General features: G+C 39.3%; 1 protein-coding gene across 27 annotated transcripts in view; it reads left to right on the forward strand.

The window, feature by feature from the left end:
- Positions 1-18,327, forward strand: part of NRXN3 (neurexin 3) — a 1,568,410-nt gene that overhangs the window by 730,214 nt on the left and 819,869 nt on the right. For all 27 annotated transcript variants that reach the window (XR_006293453.1, XR_006293454.1, XR_006293455.1 and 24 more), the window contains one exon: positions 14,920-15,039. Coding sequence is in view for 24 of the 27 variants with exons in the window: in XM_043556739.1 (XP_043412674.1) it covers positions 14,920-15,039 (120 nt within the window). In the remaining 3 variants the exon portion in view is untranslated. The remainder of the gene's footprint in view (positions 1-14,919; positions 15,040-18,327) is intronic.

An 18,327-nucleotide genomic window follows, 5' to 3' on the forward strand; every position in this document is an offset into this window, starting at 1 on the left:
TTACTTGCTCTTGGCCAGGGTAGTTTCAAATCTCTGTTTCTTACTCTTATGATCTATAAAATGGGATTACAATACTAACTTCACAGGATTGTGAGAATTGAATATTAAGCCCTGACATGAAGCATAGCAGTTATTTCATGCCCCATCGTCCCTAATAGTCTCCTCCATCCTTTTACCCTAGCACACCTATGCCAGCTCTGGAACTGTCTAATCACTCTCTGAAATGGACAAGGACCCTAAATGTGCTTTGCATTCTAAAAGATCCACACAATTAGAAAAAAGGGTATGAAAGGGAAGCATCATTTACAGTCTTAGACTATCTGAAAGAACTTGCTCCTGGGTCAGAGAATAGAAAGAATTGTGAGCATGTCTTTTAGCCACAGTGGACTGATGTTGGGTTGGAGGTAAAAGGTCATCTGAGTAGACAGTACAGTGAGGAGCCAATGTAGTGCACACAGCTCTGGAGACAGTGCATGTGTTTGTCTTCTTGACTCACCCCACATAACATAGGTCACAAAGCTCCATGCTTCAAGCATGGAACCATCACATAAGCTCTCCCAAGTCCTTCTTAATCCCCTTCCTCAGAACACCATTGCCTCTTCCCTCCCCAGCTAGCTTATCACCAGCCTCCAACAGAATTGTTGCTGATTCTTCCAGTCTTCTTATGATCTGCAGCAGCCTTGTCTCTGACTCTGAACTCTTCCTGTTTTCACAATGGGCCTCTGTCCCCATCCATGGGGGCTATGATGAGTGATTCAGAGCTTCCCATATACCAGACTTGAAAGGTTTGGCAAAAAGAAATAATAAGTTTGCTGAATTATACATTTGACATAATTTTTTCCAAGTGTGGTTGGTACCTAAAAATCTGCCAAATATATCAGAATGGGAAAGAATTCCTAGTAATATACAAAATGAAACAAAAATTAATATCTTGAAAAGATGTATTTAAAACCATTTCTTTACCAAACAATTGTTGATAAGGGTATTTTATTTAAAAATCATAAATAGCTCTAAATGATCTATAAGTGATATTTTGTTACCCACTGGTATTGATCTCAAATGCTGATTTACTGAGTAATAAAAATATTTGGCTCACGACAAAGTTGAAGTGTATGGATAAAACACTGCTTTGGAGTCAAAGAGATACGGGCTTGAATCTTGTTTCTGTCACTTTCACCTTAAATACCCTCATTTGTGTTGCTTAAACCCTCTGAGTCTCATGGCTTTTTCTCGTAAAATAGGATGAGGAACCCACACTTCAGACAGTATTAAATAACTATACTTACGAGAGTTAAGTGGGAAGTAGGAAATGGTCCACAATAGGTGGCCTTTCTCTCTCCATTTCTTCCTCAACCCATAACAGGGAGAGAGAGAGGGAGGGAAAAAGAAGAAAGGGAAGAGGGGGAGAGAGGGAGAGTAGGAGGTGGGGGAGAGAGGAAGAAACTTTTTTGAAAACCATCACTTTACTTGGAGGTATCATGTTCTAAGTTGGCTCCATCATGTGATGGAGTTATTTTAAGGATATCTCCCATGATAGGATACTGTTCCAATTTATTTTGCTATGGGCTTCTACTTCAGGCCTTGAATGTGTGTTTCACAGTTATATCGGTGGTAGGGTGAAAGATATGGGAAACCATCACTGTGATTGGTAACGTCCCCTTAGTATGCACTGTTCCCTTAGCATGCACTGGGCACTAGTTACTACTAAATGTTTTACATGTATTGTCTTGACTAATCCTCACAAAGCCTTGTGAAGTAGTTACTATTCTTTTTTTATTCTTTTTAAAAATTTTATTTTTAGAGAGGGAGAGAGTGTGTATGAGTAGATGAGAGGGGCAGAAGGAGAGAGAGAGAGAGAGAGAGAGAGAGAGAGAGAGAGAGAGAGAATCTTAAGCAGGCTCCATGCTAAGCGTGGAGCCTGATGTTGGGCTCGACTCTGGAATCATGACCTGAGCTGAAATCAAGAGTTAGATGCTTCACCAGCTGAGCCACCCACGTGCCCCTAGGAGTTACTGTTCTTGTTCTCTGCTATGCATATGGGGAAGAAGAGTTGTAATGAGTTTAAGAAATTGGTAGGAAGGGCTTCTATGTGGTACTATTTGACTTAGGTTCAGAGAGGCATACAGGTAAACTGATGAAAAAACAAGATGCAATCCTGGGGCAGTTGGAGTACTACCTGTGTTATGAGACACTTAGTGGCCTTGGGGGATTTTAAGTAGGAACGGGCATGAAGAAATTTCTGTTGTAGAACAATAATTTTGACCACATTGTGAAAGGTTGATTGATTGTGAGAGTGAGAACACACCTTTAGCAATACCTGAAGTGGGAGTGGAGGAAGGCCAGAACCAGTACAGTAGAGGTGGGATCTCATGGAGTGAGCAGATTCAGGCCTCCCCTGGGACATGGAAGTGCCTACCTTGGCTGTGGTTTGGGTGCAGAAGGTGAAAGAAAAGAGAGAGTCCAGGAGGGACTTCATGGCTTGAGGAACTGGATGGGGATGACCTTAAGATAGATGTTGGAGGCGAGAGGGTTGGGGAGGTTAAGAGAAGCATAGGACATAACCTGGAAAAAAATCAAAATACAGAACAGAGTTGAGGAAAGAAGTAAAGGTTGGCAAAAGACATAAAAAGTCCGGAGTCCTGGAATCTGAATTCTTTGCATTATCCACAGATGCTTCTTATCAAGTTTATTTTTTGTAATGTTTATTTATTTTTGAGAGAGAGAGAACATAAGTGGGGAGGGACAGAGAGAGAGAGACACAGAATCCACAACAGGCTCCAGGCTCTGAGCTCTCAGCACAGAGCCAAACGTGGGACTCGAACTCATGAACCGTAAGACCATGACCTGAGCAGAAGTCAGATGTTTAACCGACTGAGCCACCCAGGTGCCCCATCTTCTTATCAAGTTTAAAATATTAGAACCATGGACCTAGACTGCTCCTTAGCTGCTATGAAAAGCAGCTGTCTGAAAGTTAAAATGACAGGATTGTTGCATGCATGTAAGTGGCATCCCCCTGGGTGAGATGTGCTGCTTGTCATCCTATATAGTTCACAAACAGAGGAGTTCATTTTATTAAAGTGTAAAAACCCAATACTGTTCAAAATACATGCTTCCAAATATTTTATTTGTTCTGTGTTCTGGCAGCATTTTAAAGATAAAGATCTTGAGTTTTATTTTTCTAGGAGAGAGATTTGCCTCTGAGCGATTTGACAAATATTGAGAATTTTCTTAATCTATTTTGTTCCCCTCTCATTTTCTCTATATGTTTCTCTCTTCTCCCATTTTATTTTGCCACCTTTTTCTTCTTTGCCTTTGTCTTCTTTCCACCTGGAAATTAAAGCCATGTTTATTGCATTGAGCTAGTTAATTGGTTTAATAGATGTATATATTTGTGTGTGTGTAGGGCATGTGTAGAATATTTCACTGTGAGGATTTATCTTTGTATCTCTTAGCCATCCTTGGTTCATCCCTTGGCCAATAGAAGTTGTGTAGTATAATAGTTAAGGCCAAAGTGGAACCAGACTTCCCAGATTGAAATCCCAGCAACTAGTACATATGTGACCTTGAAAATTGGCGGAACTTTCTCCTGCCTTGGTTTTCTTAAGGGTAAAGTGTGGATATTAATTGGACCTAGGTATCAGTCAGCTCAGTTCAGTTATGCTCCATTAACAAATGTGTCTCTGCAATGTTAGTTACTTTAAAGAACAGAGTTTTATTTCCCACTCACATTAATGGTCATTGTGGTTCTGCTGTGGCTCTGCTTCATGTCCTCTTCTGGACCCTGGCCAAGGAACAGCCCTAATCTGTCACCTCTTGGACTTGTGGCAAAGGGAAAAGAGAGGTGGCAGAGCCATGTAATCACTCTTAAACCTTCTAAGTGGCCCAGCCCACTTCTGCTTACATGTCTTTGTCAATGGAGGAAGTCACACATAGTGCCTGGCATGATGGGACAGGAAATACAATTCTCCAGAAAGGATGGACCTATTAGGAATGGACTGATAGGAAGGGAGAGCATATTTTGTCAACAAATAATATAAACGTGACAACCTTATGGGATTGATGTGAGTATTAATTAATGTAGGAAAAGCACTCAGAATGGTGTCCAGTGACTGCTGTTTGGTAAGTAAAATATACATGCTTGCTGTTATTAGCAGAGTCTAATGCAAGTATGAGAAGAATAAGAAATATATTCATTTACTCTTTACCATTGAGAATTTACTTTGCATGCCAAGGACAGTGCTATGTGAAGTTGTGAAGGACACAGACATGAAGATGTTGGTCCCTGACTTATAGGACCTTTGTAGTCCTGCATGAAAATATGAAGCAGAAGGATAGTTAATGACTCAGACCTCCTGATAGACCAGATAACCCACTGGTAGGGTACCCAGTGCACACTTGTGGACCCCTTTCTCCCACACAATTTGTTTTTACTTGTGTAACACTTTCAGAAGACTATGAGCTCCTTGGTTATAGTTAGTGTGTCTTTTTCATCTTTGCACCCTCAGAAACTTCCACAATGCCTTTATAGTAGGTTCTGGCCATTTCAATTAGAAACTCCTCTTCCTTTATACAGCTTGGAAGTGGGGTGGTGATTTCACCCTGATCGGTAGGAACAATTACCTTCTGCTTGATGCCCCAGCTTTATCAGGAATTCAAGGTGCATGGATAAAGCAGTCAGCAGTCTGAAGTTCACTTCCATGCTGTATGCAAATCGCTGCACAAAGTTATAAAGACAGCCTATAGAGATTAGCCACATTTGCCAAGCTAGCCACTTTGCATGCTTGCCCAAGGCCACACTTGCTGCATGAAGAACCGTTTGTATTTAAGTCTTACTTAGAGGGAGACAAATAATTTGAATCAAAATACCCTTGATCTATTTTTATTAATGCTCTGGTTTTAATTTTTTCCTCTATGTGCTTGTCTTGCAAGTTTTATTTTAGTGGGTGTCATAAAGAGATGATATTTCTAGTGAGATGGAGAGCTATAATTTCTCATATTTTGAAACCTACATACATATTATTTTAAGGGGTGGGGAAGGATCATCATCTTAGTGAACTAGGGCCAGAATAGAGTGGTAGTTCTGCTAATCTAGCCTCCTGGATCCTCCAGTTGCACAAACCAGATGTTAAGAGGATAAGAGGGTGCACTCAGGTGATAGGACCATCCTGCATTTCAACTGGCTCTGTTCACAGTGGGAGATCAGCTAATGCCATCAATCTCATAAGCCAGTAGACCCTGTAATTATCATCGGAAGGAGACAGGCTGGAAATATCACTCCTTTTACATTCTTATCTCAGGGTTAGTACTTTCTGGTGTGGGAAGGAGGTCCTGCACACATAGGGGTTGATATGGAAATGCTGTTTCACAAAGCTCTTTGTCTCGGGATACTTATAAAACCTAGTGACTGTATCTTTATATCTAAAATAAAGTCCCTCTTCTGAGATATGGTAATTATTTAGAAACATAGAGCCTGAAGGGACTTTGGGTATGGAGACCATATCTCTTAGCTTCTGTCTTGAATAAAGCTAAGCTAATTAAGAGTAATGGTGTTCTTACCTTCTCACAAGCCCTCCATGGTCCTTATGGGACCATAGGTCCTCATTGTGGAGATCCTGGTGATTGCCCTCAGAGAGCTATGCATTTCCTCACAACCTCAAGAGTTTGGTCACTATTTGGTAATTTGAAACCACAGTCCCTACATCTGCCTTTAATGGTGATAGCAGACCACTGTCTTCTGTTCTCTTTGTACTTCTAGACTGTAGGCAGCTAGAGGTTAATGGGGGAGAACTCTGTCTGTGGAGTTCCATCTGTGAAGCCTAGATTCTTGATTTAATTTCATGATTTCATACCCTGTGACCTTGGGAAAGTCACTTAACGTTTTTGCATCTCATCACAAACATTGCTATTTCCTACTCCACAGGGTTGTTGTAACATTTGAGTTACTAGGGAGGAAATGATCAAGCACTGTGTGTTGTCTTAGTCTGAGTTCCTTGGAAGTAGAGCCTGAGATAAGGACTTGGGTCAGGTGGTTTATTTGGGAGAGATCCCCAAAACTGGGAGTGAAGGGGTAGAGAGGATGAGCAGTAAAAAAGGAAACACCAGTGTGGGTATCCATAGTCAAGTTTTTTGCTGTGGGTCAAGTGGATATGGAAGAGATGGAGAGTGTTGTAATGAATGCCTCCAAGAATTATCCACTCAAACGACAGGAGATTCGGGTGAACTAATCCATTAGCTTTTCCCCTCCCATTGTTTGATAGCATCCATCTCCTTTCCCCCACTTCTTAGTGTCTCTTGCATGCAGGCAATGAAGACACCTCTGACTTTAGAGAAGGCCCAAGAGTTGGCTCTTCTTGAGGTCGGGACTGTCAGGCTGTGTGTGAGCTTACAGCTGTCCTGCTGTCATGGCTAAAGTCTGAGCTTGGCCCAAGAGACATGATGCAGGGTACCACAAGTGCCTGCTGCAGGGGCACACAACATGACCTATTTATCCTCTACTTATATCTCTAATATAAACTTTTAACTTCTTTTGGCTTTATTAGTAGGTTAGGGCTTGACCCTAGTCTTGCAAGTAAAAAAATAAAAAAATAAAAAGTGAAATCAGGTCCCACTTTTCATTCATCCCCAAGATTAGATTTTCTGTTTCTATTTCACTGTGTTCAGCCACTTCTTGCATGTCCTTTACCTGGCCTCACCTTGTTCGTCCTCAGATCTCTAGACTGGGCCAGCCCAGGGGCATAACTTACGTGATGAAGCTGTGAGAACAAATGCAGCTACAGCAGAGAGACTTTGCAGGGAAACTGGGGGCTGTGTCACCTTGGCAGGTTGTAGCCCTTTGTGCTACCTCTTTACTTGCAAAGCTGGAGGAAACCATATCAGCTTCATACTGGGAAACTAAATGAGATTGTAAATGCAGAGCAACTAGCATCTTTTTATCAATGTTGCTTTCATTCTCATATTAGTTTCTCAGAAAGCTGTAGTTTTTTTTTCTGGCTGGGAAAAATATATTTAAAATGAAAAGTAGTGTCTTTATTTGTATCTGCTGCCTGGTATCTTTTAGCTCCAAGATGAATTAGGAATTAGCGCCTAATTCACTCAGCTGCCACAGAGCAGCGTGTGAACGTCTTCTACTCCCCTTCTTTTTCTTCCAGCACCTTCAATAATTTTACTGTCCTTTATTTTTTCATCCAATTTTATTAATTCACTTATATATATTATTATTGTATTGAATACCTTCTCAATTTGGTCAAGTTTATTCTATTGCTGAAATATAGTCTACAACTCTCTTCTCCTTTTCCATTTCTTCTCCCTTTCTCATCCTGCTTACTAGTTTGATGTGGAATATATTCAATTACATTTATTCTTCCACTAGCTTTTTTCCCCCTAATATGTTGAGTATCTTCTTGGTGTAAGGTACTCTGCTTAGGTGTTGGAGATTTCAGAGGTAGCATGTTCTCCTTCAAAGGGCACAGAAGTGAAGGCAATGAAAACACACACACACACACACATACATATATATATATGTATGTGTATATGTATATATACATACATTATATGTAATACCAGGGACATAGTGATGATTTACAGGGTACAAGTGTAGCTGAGTTCCTGGAAAGGTGCACATTTCTAGCTGGAAAGGGGTGGGTGGAGGTAGATAAGTGGAGAAAGTCTATGGAAGAGGAGCAGTGGAAGATGTATTATGCCTTCTTTAATTTCTATTGACAGCAAAACATTAATTATTGGGATTAATTAACTATGCCTTTCAATTCATAATCGGACATTTTTTATTCTGCTTTTTATTACAAAGGGTCAATTCACAAGGAAAAGGCTTAAATTGACATTTATTAGGAGGATATTAGGGGGATAGGCTGCAATGCATATCTTGGTACGGATCTCTTTCGCTCAGTCCACATCATTTTCAAAATCTGTGTCTTTAGTGCTAAATAATAAGATCATATAGAAAAGGCCCTAAGGTACAACAATGTTTTAAATCATGAAAAGAAGCCTAATTTGTATTAATTATATCATGACAGTGGTGGGGAAAATACAAGTATTGTTTAGAAAGTTTTTTTTTTAAACAAGAATAGAATCAATACCTACAAAAGCATCTTTCTGCCTGTCCCTGAGCAAATTGCCCTCATCTCTTGAAAAGTGGCTTCATGGGGAGAGATTATCACAAGAAATCTTGAGACTGTGCTCACCTCACCTCTCCTCTCCTAAGCAATGCTGTAAATTTATGACTTAAGGTAGAGATTTGGCAGTAAATTGGGGGCAGGATTCTTTCTCGTCTTTTGTGGAGTCATTTGTTCCTTTAGAGAGATATCAGCCCTGGATTCACTGCATTTCAAGATTGAGATGCCATTCTCCGAGCCGAGATGAGTGGGTTCATTTTACACTGTGATCACAATTTAGAGATCCTACTGAATAGGCTGCCAGGGTTTGCTTTGTAATGTTAGGCACACTCCTTGTTGCAGTCCTTAGGCATGGGCCAGAGCACATAACTGAAACTATGCAAGAAAAAAGAAAGAAGGGGAGAGAGGCAAGGAAGGAAGGAAAGAGGGAGGAAGGGAAAGAAAGACAGCAGGAATCCTGTAACCCTGAGTCATCAGTAGGCAGTGGTGGCCCAAGGTGCAGATTAACACCATACTAAGAAAATCATGCAGGCAGTGAACTTGGAGCCACACTTTTGAGCAGTAGGAAATGTCCAGGGGATGGTGCTGAGTATGACTGATGCTTCGTAGGAAAAGTGCAAGTAACGGAAGCAAGCTGTCTTGACTAGTAAGATCAGTCATGTCTTACATTTTCTGGAATCTTTGCCTTCTCATCTGAGGGTGTGTCTACCACCCAGGTTCTCAGATTGATTCCTCTCTTTTCCTCTTGTGCTCCCAGTCCACCTTCAAAAGTGATCTCAAATCCTGTTGACTCCACCTCCAAAATGCACCCCAAACTTCACCACCTCAATTTCTACTCCTACCTCCTTAGTCCAAGTCACCTTCATTTCCTGCCTTTAACAGCCTCCCTGAGATCCCTTGTTTCTGCTATTGGCCTTTTTGGGTCCAGTGCACCCATAGCAACCAGAAAGATTTTTAAATCATAGGATCCCCTTACCCCTCACCTCCCAGTGACTCCCAGATACATGTAGAACAGAATTCATGCTCTGTACCATGTCCTTGTGTCCTCTTGTGATCTGGCCTCTGCTTACTTCTTCACCTTCTTTCCCACCACACGCTCTCCTTTGGGCACAAGCTCCAGCCACCGTGGGGTTTGTTGTTGTTGTTCCTCTAATATGCCAAGGTTATTCTGGGCTTCTGCTCTTGCTGTTCCCATTGCCTCGGATATTTGCCTCAGATGCACCTCCGGAGAGAAGCTTGCTTTGACCTCCTCAGTTAAGAGCTCTCCATCCAACCGGGTACTCAGGGCAAGAGTGGAGAAGTCACCTCAGAGACGCCTTTCTGAGACTTGCTATAAAGTAGCCCACCCTCTATTCCCACTCTCCACCCAAATTACTTTTCATCATATCCTCCTGTTTCATTTTCATCATAGAACTCAACCACATCTGACGATTACCGTATGTTTGGATATTGTCCTTTATCCTCCCTCACTTCAGACTAGGCTGTAAGCTGTGTAAAAGAAGAGACCTTATCTGTCTTATTTTCTCTGAAATCTCGGCACTGGACTGGTGCCTGATCCCATGTTGATGCTCAGGTACCATTAGCTGAATGTATGAATTGGTACACTGTGATACACTGTCAGAGGTTAGCAACAGTACGCTATTAGCAGAGTAGAGGATGAGCCAAGGGAAAGGGGATGTCAGCCGATAGTTGAATATGTTGTATGTGGCAGGCTCATTGGTCCATTTACTTTCAGGTTCAGTAATTACTGGTGGTGTTTCTAGTGGATTTTAACTAGAAACAGGGTCTCAAGTACCCTCCAGGAGGGTACATGTGCTCGGGGTGAATAAGTAGGTCACTTGTCTTTCTCACATACCTCACTGTTAGTTGTCTTAACAGAAGGTTTTCCAGAAAGCCTCCCATGTTCATATCCGTTATTAGAAGCCCTTTCTGAGACTCCAGGACTCTAGTGAGAATGGAGGAATCTGTTTGAGGTTTTTCACCCAATTGTCTCTATAAGTAAATGATTTAAAATTTCTTTCAAAGGTAATGAATGCTTTCAGGGTAAAAAAAAATGAGTTTATAAAAACAAAACACCTCTTATTCTCTATTGGGTTGTCAACCTGAAGAAAACAACCAGAACCTGAAATTGCTTTGGACAGAAAATAAGATGCTTCCTTCCTATGTCTCTGCCACCCTCCCCTCCTTGCCTTTGCCTTTACTCGCCTGACCTCTCTCTCTCTCTTTTTCGGGGGAGGAAGACTGATAAAGTATATGGTGCTGTAGGCTTAGTAAACTGTTTGCCATAGCTCAGCTGACCCAACCTAGGGTGCTGGTGGAAATGAAGGTAAGTTTTCTCTTTTAAAATATATTTGGTGTTCTTAAACTTAACACAGTCAGTCATTTCGAGTGTTTATCATACCATTGAAATGTATAATCACGTGCCTTTTGCTACACCTTTCTGAGGGACTGAATTTCGTATTTTGTTATGCACTGTAGTAGTTTTGACTCATGTGAAACATGGTTCCAAGAGAAATCAAGTTGTTGTTTCTTTCTCTTTCTTGGACAAGTAGAAAGATATTCAGGTAATGCAAAGTGATTATCGTACAGATATTGCCCTCTTCATCCCTGCCCCTTTACCCCAAGCAAAGTAAGTTTCCACTCTTACCTACCCACTTTTGGAGATAGTCCTTTGTGGCAGATGGAAGGAATTTCTCCTCCCTGTGTATGAGCAAAACCACCTGGTTTGGGCAGGTTTTAGAAATTTATTGACAAAGTAATGTATATCGGGGTGTCTTGTATTTGTACTGGTCATGTTGCTCCTGGGGGGAATAATAAATTCATGTAATATGAACAGTCTACTAAAAAGCAACAACAAGAAATAAAAAGAAAACAACTAAATAGGCTCAAAATAGTTAAAATCCAGAGCCCACCTTGTGAAGGTGTGTGCCTGTAGTAATACCCAAATACAGATTTTTCCCACACACTCCCTTTCCCTGTTCCCCTCCCCAGAGGGAACAATCTACTAATATCTATCTAAGTCATCTTCCTCCAAGCAATCAGCAATGATTTGTCTCTCAAAGAATGCTTTTCTCCTCATTTTTCACTTTTATTTTAGTATTAGTTCTGGCTTCTTAAAGAAATAGGTCTTCCACAGGGTTACTGTAGCTAGGTTAAGAAAATTCTCTATTTGTGTTTTTCATCTGTGACGCCTCATTCTCTATCCCCGTCCATTAGAGAATTATACCATCTTTGGTGAAACATGTCTTAATTAAAAGAGATGATGCTAAGTGAGTTTGCAGTGAGACTACGTCAAGAGTGAGAATTTGGGTGGTATTGCCCAAGGATTCATTAAGGCTCTTTTTCCTATGATAATAAACAATTGAACACTTCTATAGACCTCTGTATCTCAGAAATCTTCAACTGTAATTTTGCTTCTTTACTCCAGTCACAGGGGTCATTACTTGAGAAATTCAACTATAAGGTGTCAGATAAATTATTAGTTTTCTGTATTTAGAGCAAACAGGGATGAACTAAGCAACCTAATGGGAATCAAAATTTTTTCCCTTTGTGATCAATATTTACTATTTAAACTATAAAAGAAGGAAACATGCATCTAATACTCACATCCAATATGTGTCTAATCACAGATCACCTTTCTCCTGGCTACAAAAAAAGAAAAAGGACAATACAGGAAAAGTAGTGGCTTTGAGTATTTTTTTTAATGTTTAAAAAACTAAATTCCCATCAGTTCCTTTTAAAAATCCAATTTAAAAAAGAAAGTTTCTTCTCCTTATCTGGACCATCCTTTTTGTAAAGGGAAGAACTTTATACACCGTTTTCCTGATGCTTCTTCACCGGCTTTGTGCTTGAATCTTCCAGAGAAGTCTTCCCTAGACAAAAGCCTCCTTCTTTGAAAACCTAACAGTTTGTATGTTTCAACTTTCGACTTGTGTCTGCATCTTCTATCACTTACCAGGCCCGTTTTATGCTTAGGCTACAGATTGGATTTGCTCTTCCCCTCTATTTGCCTACATTTCCAGCTGAGTTTAAACATCACTTTCTCTCTGGTAGGATGCATTGACCTTTTGACTTGATTAAAGATAAATGCCATTGACTCTCCACTTTTGGAAGATGAGATTTTTTTTCAGAAGCTCACTACGATTTCTATATTTATTGCTTGAAAATGAATATTGAATAATACTCATTTCCCTGCCATTTTAATGAGATGGGTATGGATTTTTTTCCTACTGTCAGAGTAACAAGAATTATTGGGGTGAGAGCATGAGAGGTTTTAGGGTTTTTTTTTTTACATGTTTGGTTATAGACCATCACATCCTAAAGTTTTAGAGTCAAATGGACAGTTAAATATTTTTGTTTGAACTTGACTAGAATGGATATTTCAAGGACAAAAGAAAATTCAAAGTACCTGCAAAATGTCAGCAGCATTTTAAACACACTGGGCTAATCGCAAAGCTTGTTTTACATCTCTGTGGCTAATATGACACTAATGTGGCAATTTTGCTAAACTGTGACTGTGTTTGTGTTAGTATTTCTCCCTCTTATTTTGTTCCCAATCATAAAAATGAAGTGATGTGCAAGAATTGCTTAAAGAACGGATGCCACCTATAGATGTTTAAATAGTCTGCCTTTGTAACAGTTCTGCCTCCATAGCCAGTATTTTCTACGTCTTTCTTTACTTTCTTCTTTCTTATTGAAGCATTTGCATGTAGAATAAAGAGGATAAAGACACACACACAAAAAAACAAAGGCAGATTTGTTTCTTCTGAGAACATCTGTTCTTGCTTTAAAGCACCCACATGATGTAGCCCATTTTCTCTCAGTGCCTGCACAGTTTGCTATTGTAAAAGTGACTGTTACATCAATCTTAGATCTGAATTTAATGAAATAATAAACAGTGCTACCTAATGAAGTGACATATAGGAAAAATCCCATTATAATGCATGTGCTTTATATAATATTAAGACAGGAATACTCACAAAGAAAAGCTAAGATTGAACATAAAATGATTTATTATAGAATTCCAACCCCCCCCCCCCCAAGATTCATTGATCTCCTGGCATCATACCCAATTTTGGGTACATACATTTGGTCCACTTTACAGTTCATTGAATCCTTAGAATTCTTGTGAATTTGCCTTGTACTTGGGGTATAGGTACATTTTGAAAAAAAAAGTGATGCAAATTATTTATTGTATACATTGTAATCAAAAGAGACCTTTTTACTTTGAAAATCTTTATTTTTAAGAAGAAAATCCCCCCAAACTTCAACTGCTATCATTACTCATATAACCAGCATTCAATAGCAACACTAATAACTCAAAGGGTACAGTTTAAAAGTACCTAGTTTAAAAGATATTTACCCAAGTGATACTACTTTTTAAATTTCCTTCCCTAAGGAGTATATAATACATCTTGGAGTAGAGAAAGGGGTGAAAGTGAAAGCTATATAATACGCTTTCAAAATTTCTTAGATAAAAATGTATTGACCTTAGTTGATGGTTTCCAAAGAAATAAATACCTATGTAGACATCAGTTGCTCAATAAGTGCTCATTAAAGCACCTACTGTGCACCTAGGCCTGTGATCCTCCTATATGTTGGATCCAAGTGTATTCTGACATATTTCAAATGCATAATACCCATAAAGACATATTGGCCAGTTATGTATTGCGTCTTTTTTCCCCCCAGCTATTTCCAAAGATAGGGCTTTCTACATAGTGATTGACTAATCCAGGAAGACTTACATGGCATCTTTCTGCATGGGCTCAGCTACCCACAAAGAAAGATCAAACTTGGTCTAAGTTCTCTGGTTCTATGCAATCTTCTTTGTCTTTTAAATTTACATCTCAGTTCAATGGTGAGCAAAACATGACATTTCTACCACCCTGCCATTACTAACCAAATTCTTTTCATGCTTCAGTGTTCATCTTGACAGCTTTTGTCCCTAAATATTGTAATTCCTTGTTGAGCCGGATTCTCCTTAGGGTGCACTTGAACATCCTCTTGAACATCTTGATCATGGATCTTTAGAGACAACTTGGTTTATTCCTTTATTTGGTGGCACTTTCTACTGAATATTTTTTTGACCTAGAAGGGTTCTATTTTGGAATTTTACATTATTTCATTTCTTAGATTTTTATATCTTTTTGGAGGATGATGAGCAATGAGATAAATCTGGAATACTTCACATTCCCTTCAGGAGCATTATTTGTCATGGGGTTTAGACCTCAACATTATTATTGTGGTGATTACTGTAGTGATTTCTATGGTTGCTGAATTCTGGTAGGACCGTGGGTTAATGGCAAAATCAAGTTAAGAGTATATATATTACAGAACTCTTTTCTCATCCAATTGATGAATACTTTCTAAAAGCCAGACTGGTGTATTATGCCTAAGTGACCAAATAGTTCTAAAAAAAAATACATGATGGGTTTCCTGTGTCTTTAAGAAATTCATCTGAAATCTAAGACTTTGAGAAACAAAATGACAGCTGACTGCATTTCTTATAAATGTTTGCTTACCATTGGCATTTTAGAACTTTATATCTGTAGACAAAGGAGGACACTTATATCTTTCATTGTTTTGTCAATGTCCATATGAATTGAGACTTTTGCATTTGGGGCAATAGTGGAGCATTCTCTTGGATCAGTGAAACTAAGATGGGCTATGGGTGGGCATGATTCCTTGAATGCTACTGGGTCATGTGCACCAGTGTGGCTTTGACAGTTCTGATGCCATAACTACTACTTTCAGAATTGATTCTAACTTTAACACTTACCATCGTCCTTAGGCAAAGGACCTGAGACCCTGTATGCGGGGCAGAAGCTCAATGACAATGAATGGCACACCGTTCGGGTGGTGCGGAGAGGAAAAAGCCTTAAGTTAACTGTGGATGATGATGTGGCTGAGGGTGAGTACAGCTATATGTAGTGAAATTTGTCTGTCTTTGCTTTCATAGTCCTCTTGGTCATTCAGTGAGCAAAGGGTTTTTAAAAAAAAAGTTTTATTTTGCTTAACAGAAGTCATGTGACATGTTCTCTGTTGACAAGCTCAGGTAAGGCTAAGGAGGTCTTCCTCTATATTTGCATAATCCCTTTTCATTGATCTGTATTATAGAATTTACCCATTACTGTCGCTGTATGTTGATGAGATATCCTTAGGCATAGAATATGTATCTGGAGAGTAGATGTACAGTTCTGTAGATCCTTTATTATTCATTTACTCAAAAATCACTTATCAATCACCTTCCCAGGTGCCAGTTTCTTCTCTCAATAACTGACTTTCTAGTAGAGGAAGATGAATAAACCAGAAATTCAGAACATTATAGGTAAAAGTATGTACTTAGATCACTACAGGATACTTAGAAGGAGCTAAATACATATGTTATTTAATTGTTATTGAGTATCTACCATGTTTTGAGTTCTACTTCAGAAGGCAATAAGAATATGGAGGTGAAGAAATAGGCAAGTGCTTGACTTGGTTGGAATTTACATTCTAGGAGGACAAATATAAATGAATGAATGTATACATAAGTAAAGGAACATTTGAAGCTTCACATAAGCAATAAGTATTTCTTGAGAGCCTGTTACATATCAGTAGTGTGCTAAGGATGTAGAAAAAAAGAAGGAAGCACAAGAGATTATCTGTTTCCTCAAATAATGAACCAATTAGTAGAGTAGATAGGACCCAGGTAATAGAAAATAAGACAAAGAATATGTAATGAGATTCCAAAATAGGTGGGTTGTCGTTGTCATTCAGAAGAGAAAATTATCATTTTGGGCTGGGGAAAGCAGGAGTGGCTAATTAAGGTAGCTAGTTAGCCATAATTTGATGGGTAAAATTTAATGAGGTCTAGGTTGGAAGAGAGAGGGCATCCTCCGTGTTGTATCCAAATAAATCTCTACTTTCTAACATTCCAGAGCAGTGCACTAGGATATGAAAAGAAAACTTGGAGGGTAGCATGGGGTATTATAGAACACTGTTCATGTCAGGAGATCTGGGCCCTGGCTTTAATTCTCTACCAGATGTTGGAAAAGTCACTTACTGTTTCTGAATCTTGTCAAATGAAGTCAGTGGTGTAAATTATCTCTAGATTCTTCTGTGATTAAGATAGTCAAGATAGAGTCAGGATCCCTGGGGTTTCATACAGTCATTTTAACTAAAATACTTTTTGCTGTTGGGACAGATATGATAAATCTCTTTTTCCTCATTTCCTCATTTTTAACCTTGAAATTCTATTACTGCTAAGGACCTCTCCTGTTTAAAGGTCCTACAATTTGGGGTCCTATAATTTAATTTTATATTCATGAGCTTCAGTACTTCTGGAGTCTGGAATTATAGTGAGCCATGTGTGGAGGTAAAGCGTGTGTGTGTGCGTGTGTGTGTGTGTGTGTGTGTGTGTGTGTGTGTGTAGGTAGGTAGGTAGGTAGGTAAGGAGAGTCTATGAACAGAGGAAGAGTAGGAGGCATATATTCAGTGCCCAGTAGGCATTAGATACTGAGATAGCTGTCTTACATATATCGGCTCCTTAAATCTTCTGTAATTCCCATTACCTTGCAAAATAAGAGTTCTTATTGTCTTTTTACATTCAAGAAGACATGAAATTTAGAAGGAGCTGTGTAATTCAAGCTCCAAATTCATGTTTTTGTGATATCACCAAATCAAGCTGCTTGCTGGACTTCACAAACCATCATAAGAAAAATGATTTGTATTATGCTATGGGAAAAATACAATGGAATTGATTAGGGGTGATGTGAGGAATACATTTTAGTGTAGACTAAAACACCCCTCTCCCCTCAAAAATGAAGCTAAACAGAACCATAATAAGTATCCGAAACCCCCCAATTGTATGTACATAGACACCTTAGTATGTGTGGGGGGTAAGGTTACTATTCTATATGCCTGAAGGGTAACTTAGCTTTATGTAATGAATGTAAGCAAAGAGATGTAAAAATGGATATATGGTTTAGAACCCACAGCCATCCTGAATTAATTATTCAAGAAGTCCTCGTGAGCTGTTAGTTCAAACAGGATTCTGCAAAGCAGCAGTGACAGTCCCATATCCCTTGCTAGCTCCTCTGGGCTGAGCCCAGTAGCTCAGCGGTGCTATTCCCAGCGTGTTTTGAATGGCAGCCACTAGATGGCGACCTCACCCCAAGCTCTCTGGACAGTGAATCCTTTTTATTTCCACAGGAAATAACATGCCCTGAAAGCTGTAGTCATAAAGAACTGCAGAACTGAGGATACAGTAATGTGTATTACCTCGTTTGGTCATTATTCTTTTATAGAAACTTTAGAATAAAGGTAATTATAAAGTGTTTTTTCTCTTACCACTAATAATTAAAAAGCAGGACTAAACCATTGAAGACCCAAGTCATCCAGTAATTTGATATTTGAAATTAATGAAGCTCTTTCATTTTCAACCTTATCCCCTTCTTTACTGCTGATGGAAAAGAGCAGCCATAAGGATAAAGAAATCTTGGAGAAGAAAAGAGCTATTTTGCTTATGAGCTACAACCTTGGATTGCTTCTTACAGTGATAATGGGTTTGGGAATTTTAATTTTAGCTCACAGAAGTCATAAAATCAGGCAATGAAACTAAAATACCACACAGTCCTCAGGTTATTAAGTAGTGTCTTATTGGCTTATTTAGCAATCCCTTTCATGCTGTTTAAGGTCCCCTAGGGTGTCAAATTTTCAGCTAGTTTGTAGAAATGATGCAAAGAATAGGTCAGACTCATAAGGAATCAAAAGCAAGGAAAGAAATATTCCTTAGCCTGGTGGTTTTCATGTATTGTGATACAGTGTGTTCCTGGGAAAGTGTTAGGTTCAGTTGACAGTTAATAAAGATTGATTGATTGACTGACTGACTGACTGAGCTGGATTTCTATTTTCAGGAATAAATGAAGGGAACACTTCACTAGGGTTATGCTCCTCAGAATTGGGGTCTGATGCTGTGTGAATCACCCACTCCACCCAGAGCTTCTTGCTAGTACAGAAATTCATCTCTCTTTTGACTCCTCTGGTTCATGTTGATTTCTCTGTCCCTTGCCCTAAACAGCACATCCGGCACCTAGCTGTAGAAAGTCATTTTCCAAGGACAGTTTGTTCCTTGTATTAATAAACAACATGATAGGATGGATTTTGGAAATACTAGGTTAAACAAAATGAAGCGGACTTTTTATTGCAAGATTTGCTG

The sequence above is a fragment of the Prionailurus bengalensis genome, chromosome B3 (genome assembly GCF_016509475.1).
Source record: "Prionailurus bengalensis isolate Pbe53 chromosome B3, Fcat_Pben_1.1_paternal_pri, whole genome shotgun sequence".
NCBI classification, from domain to species: domain Eukaryota; kingdom Metazoa; phylum Chordata; class Mammalia; order Carnivora; family Felidae; genus Prionailurus; species Prionailurus bengalensis.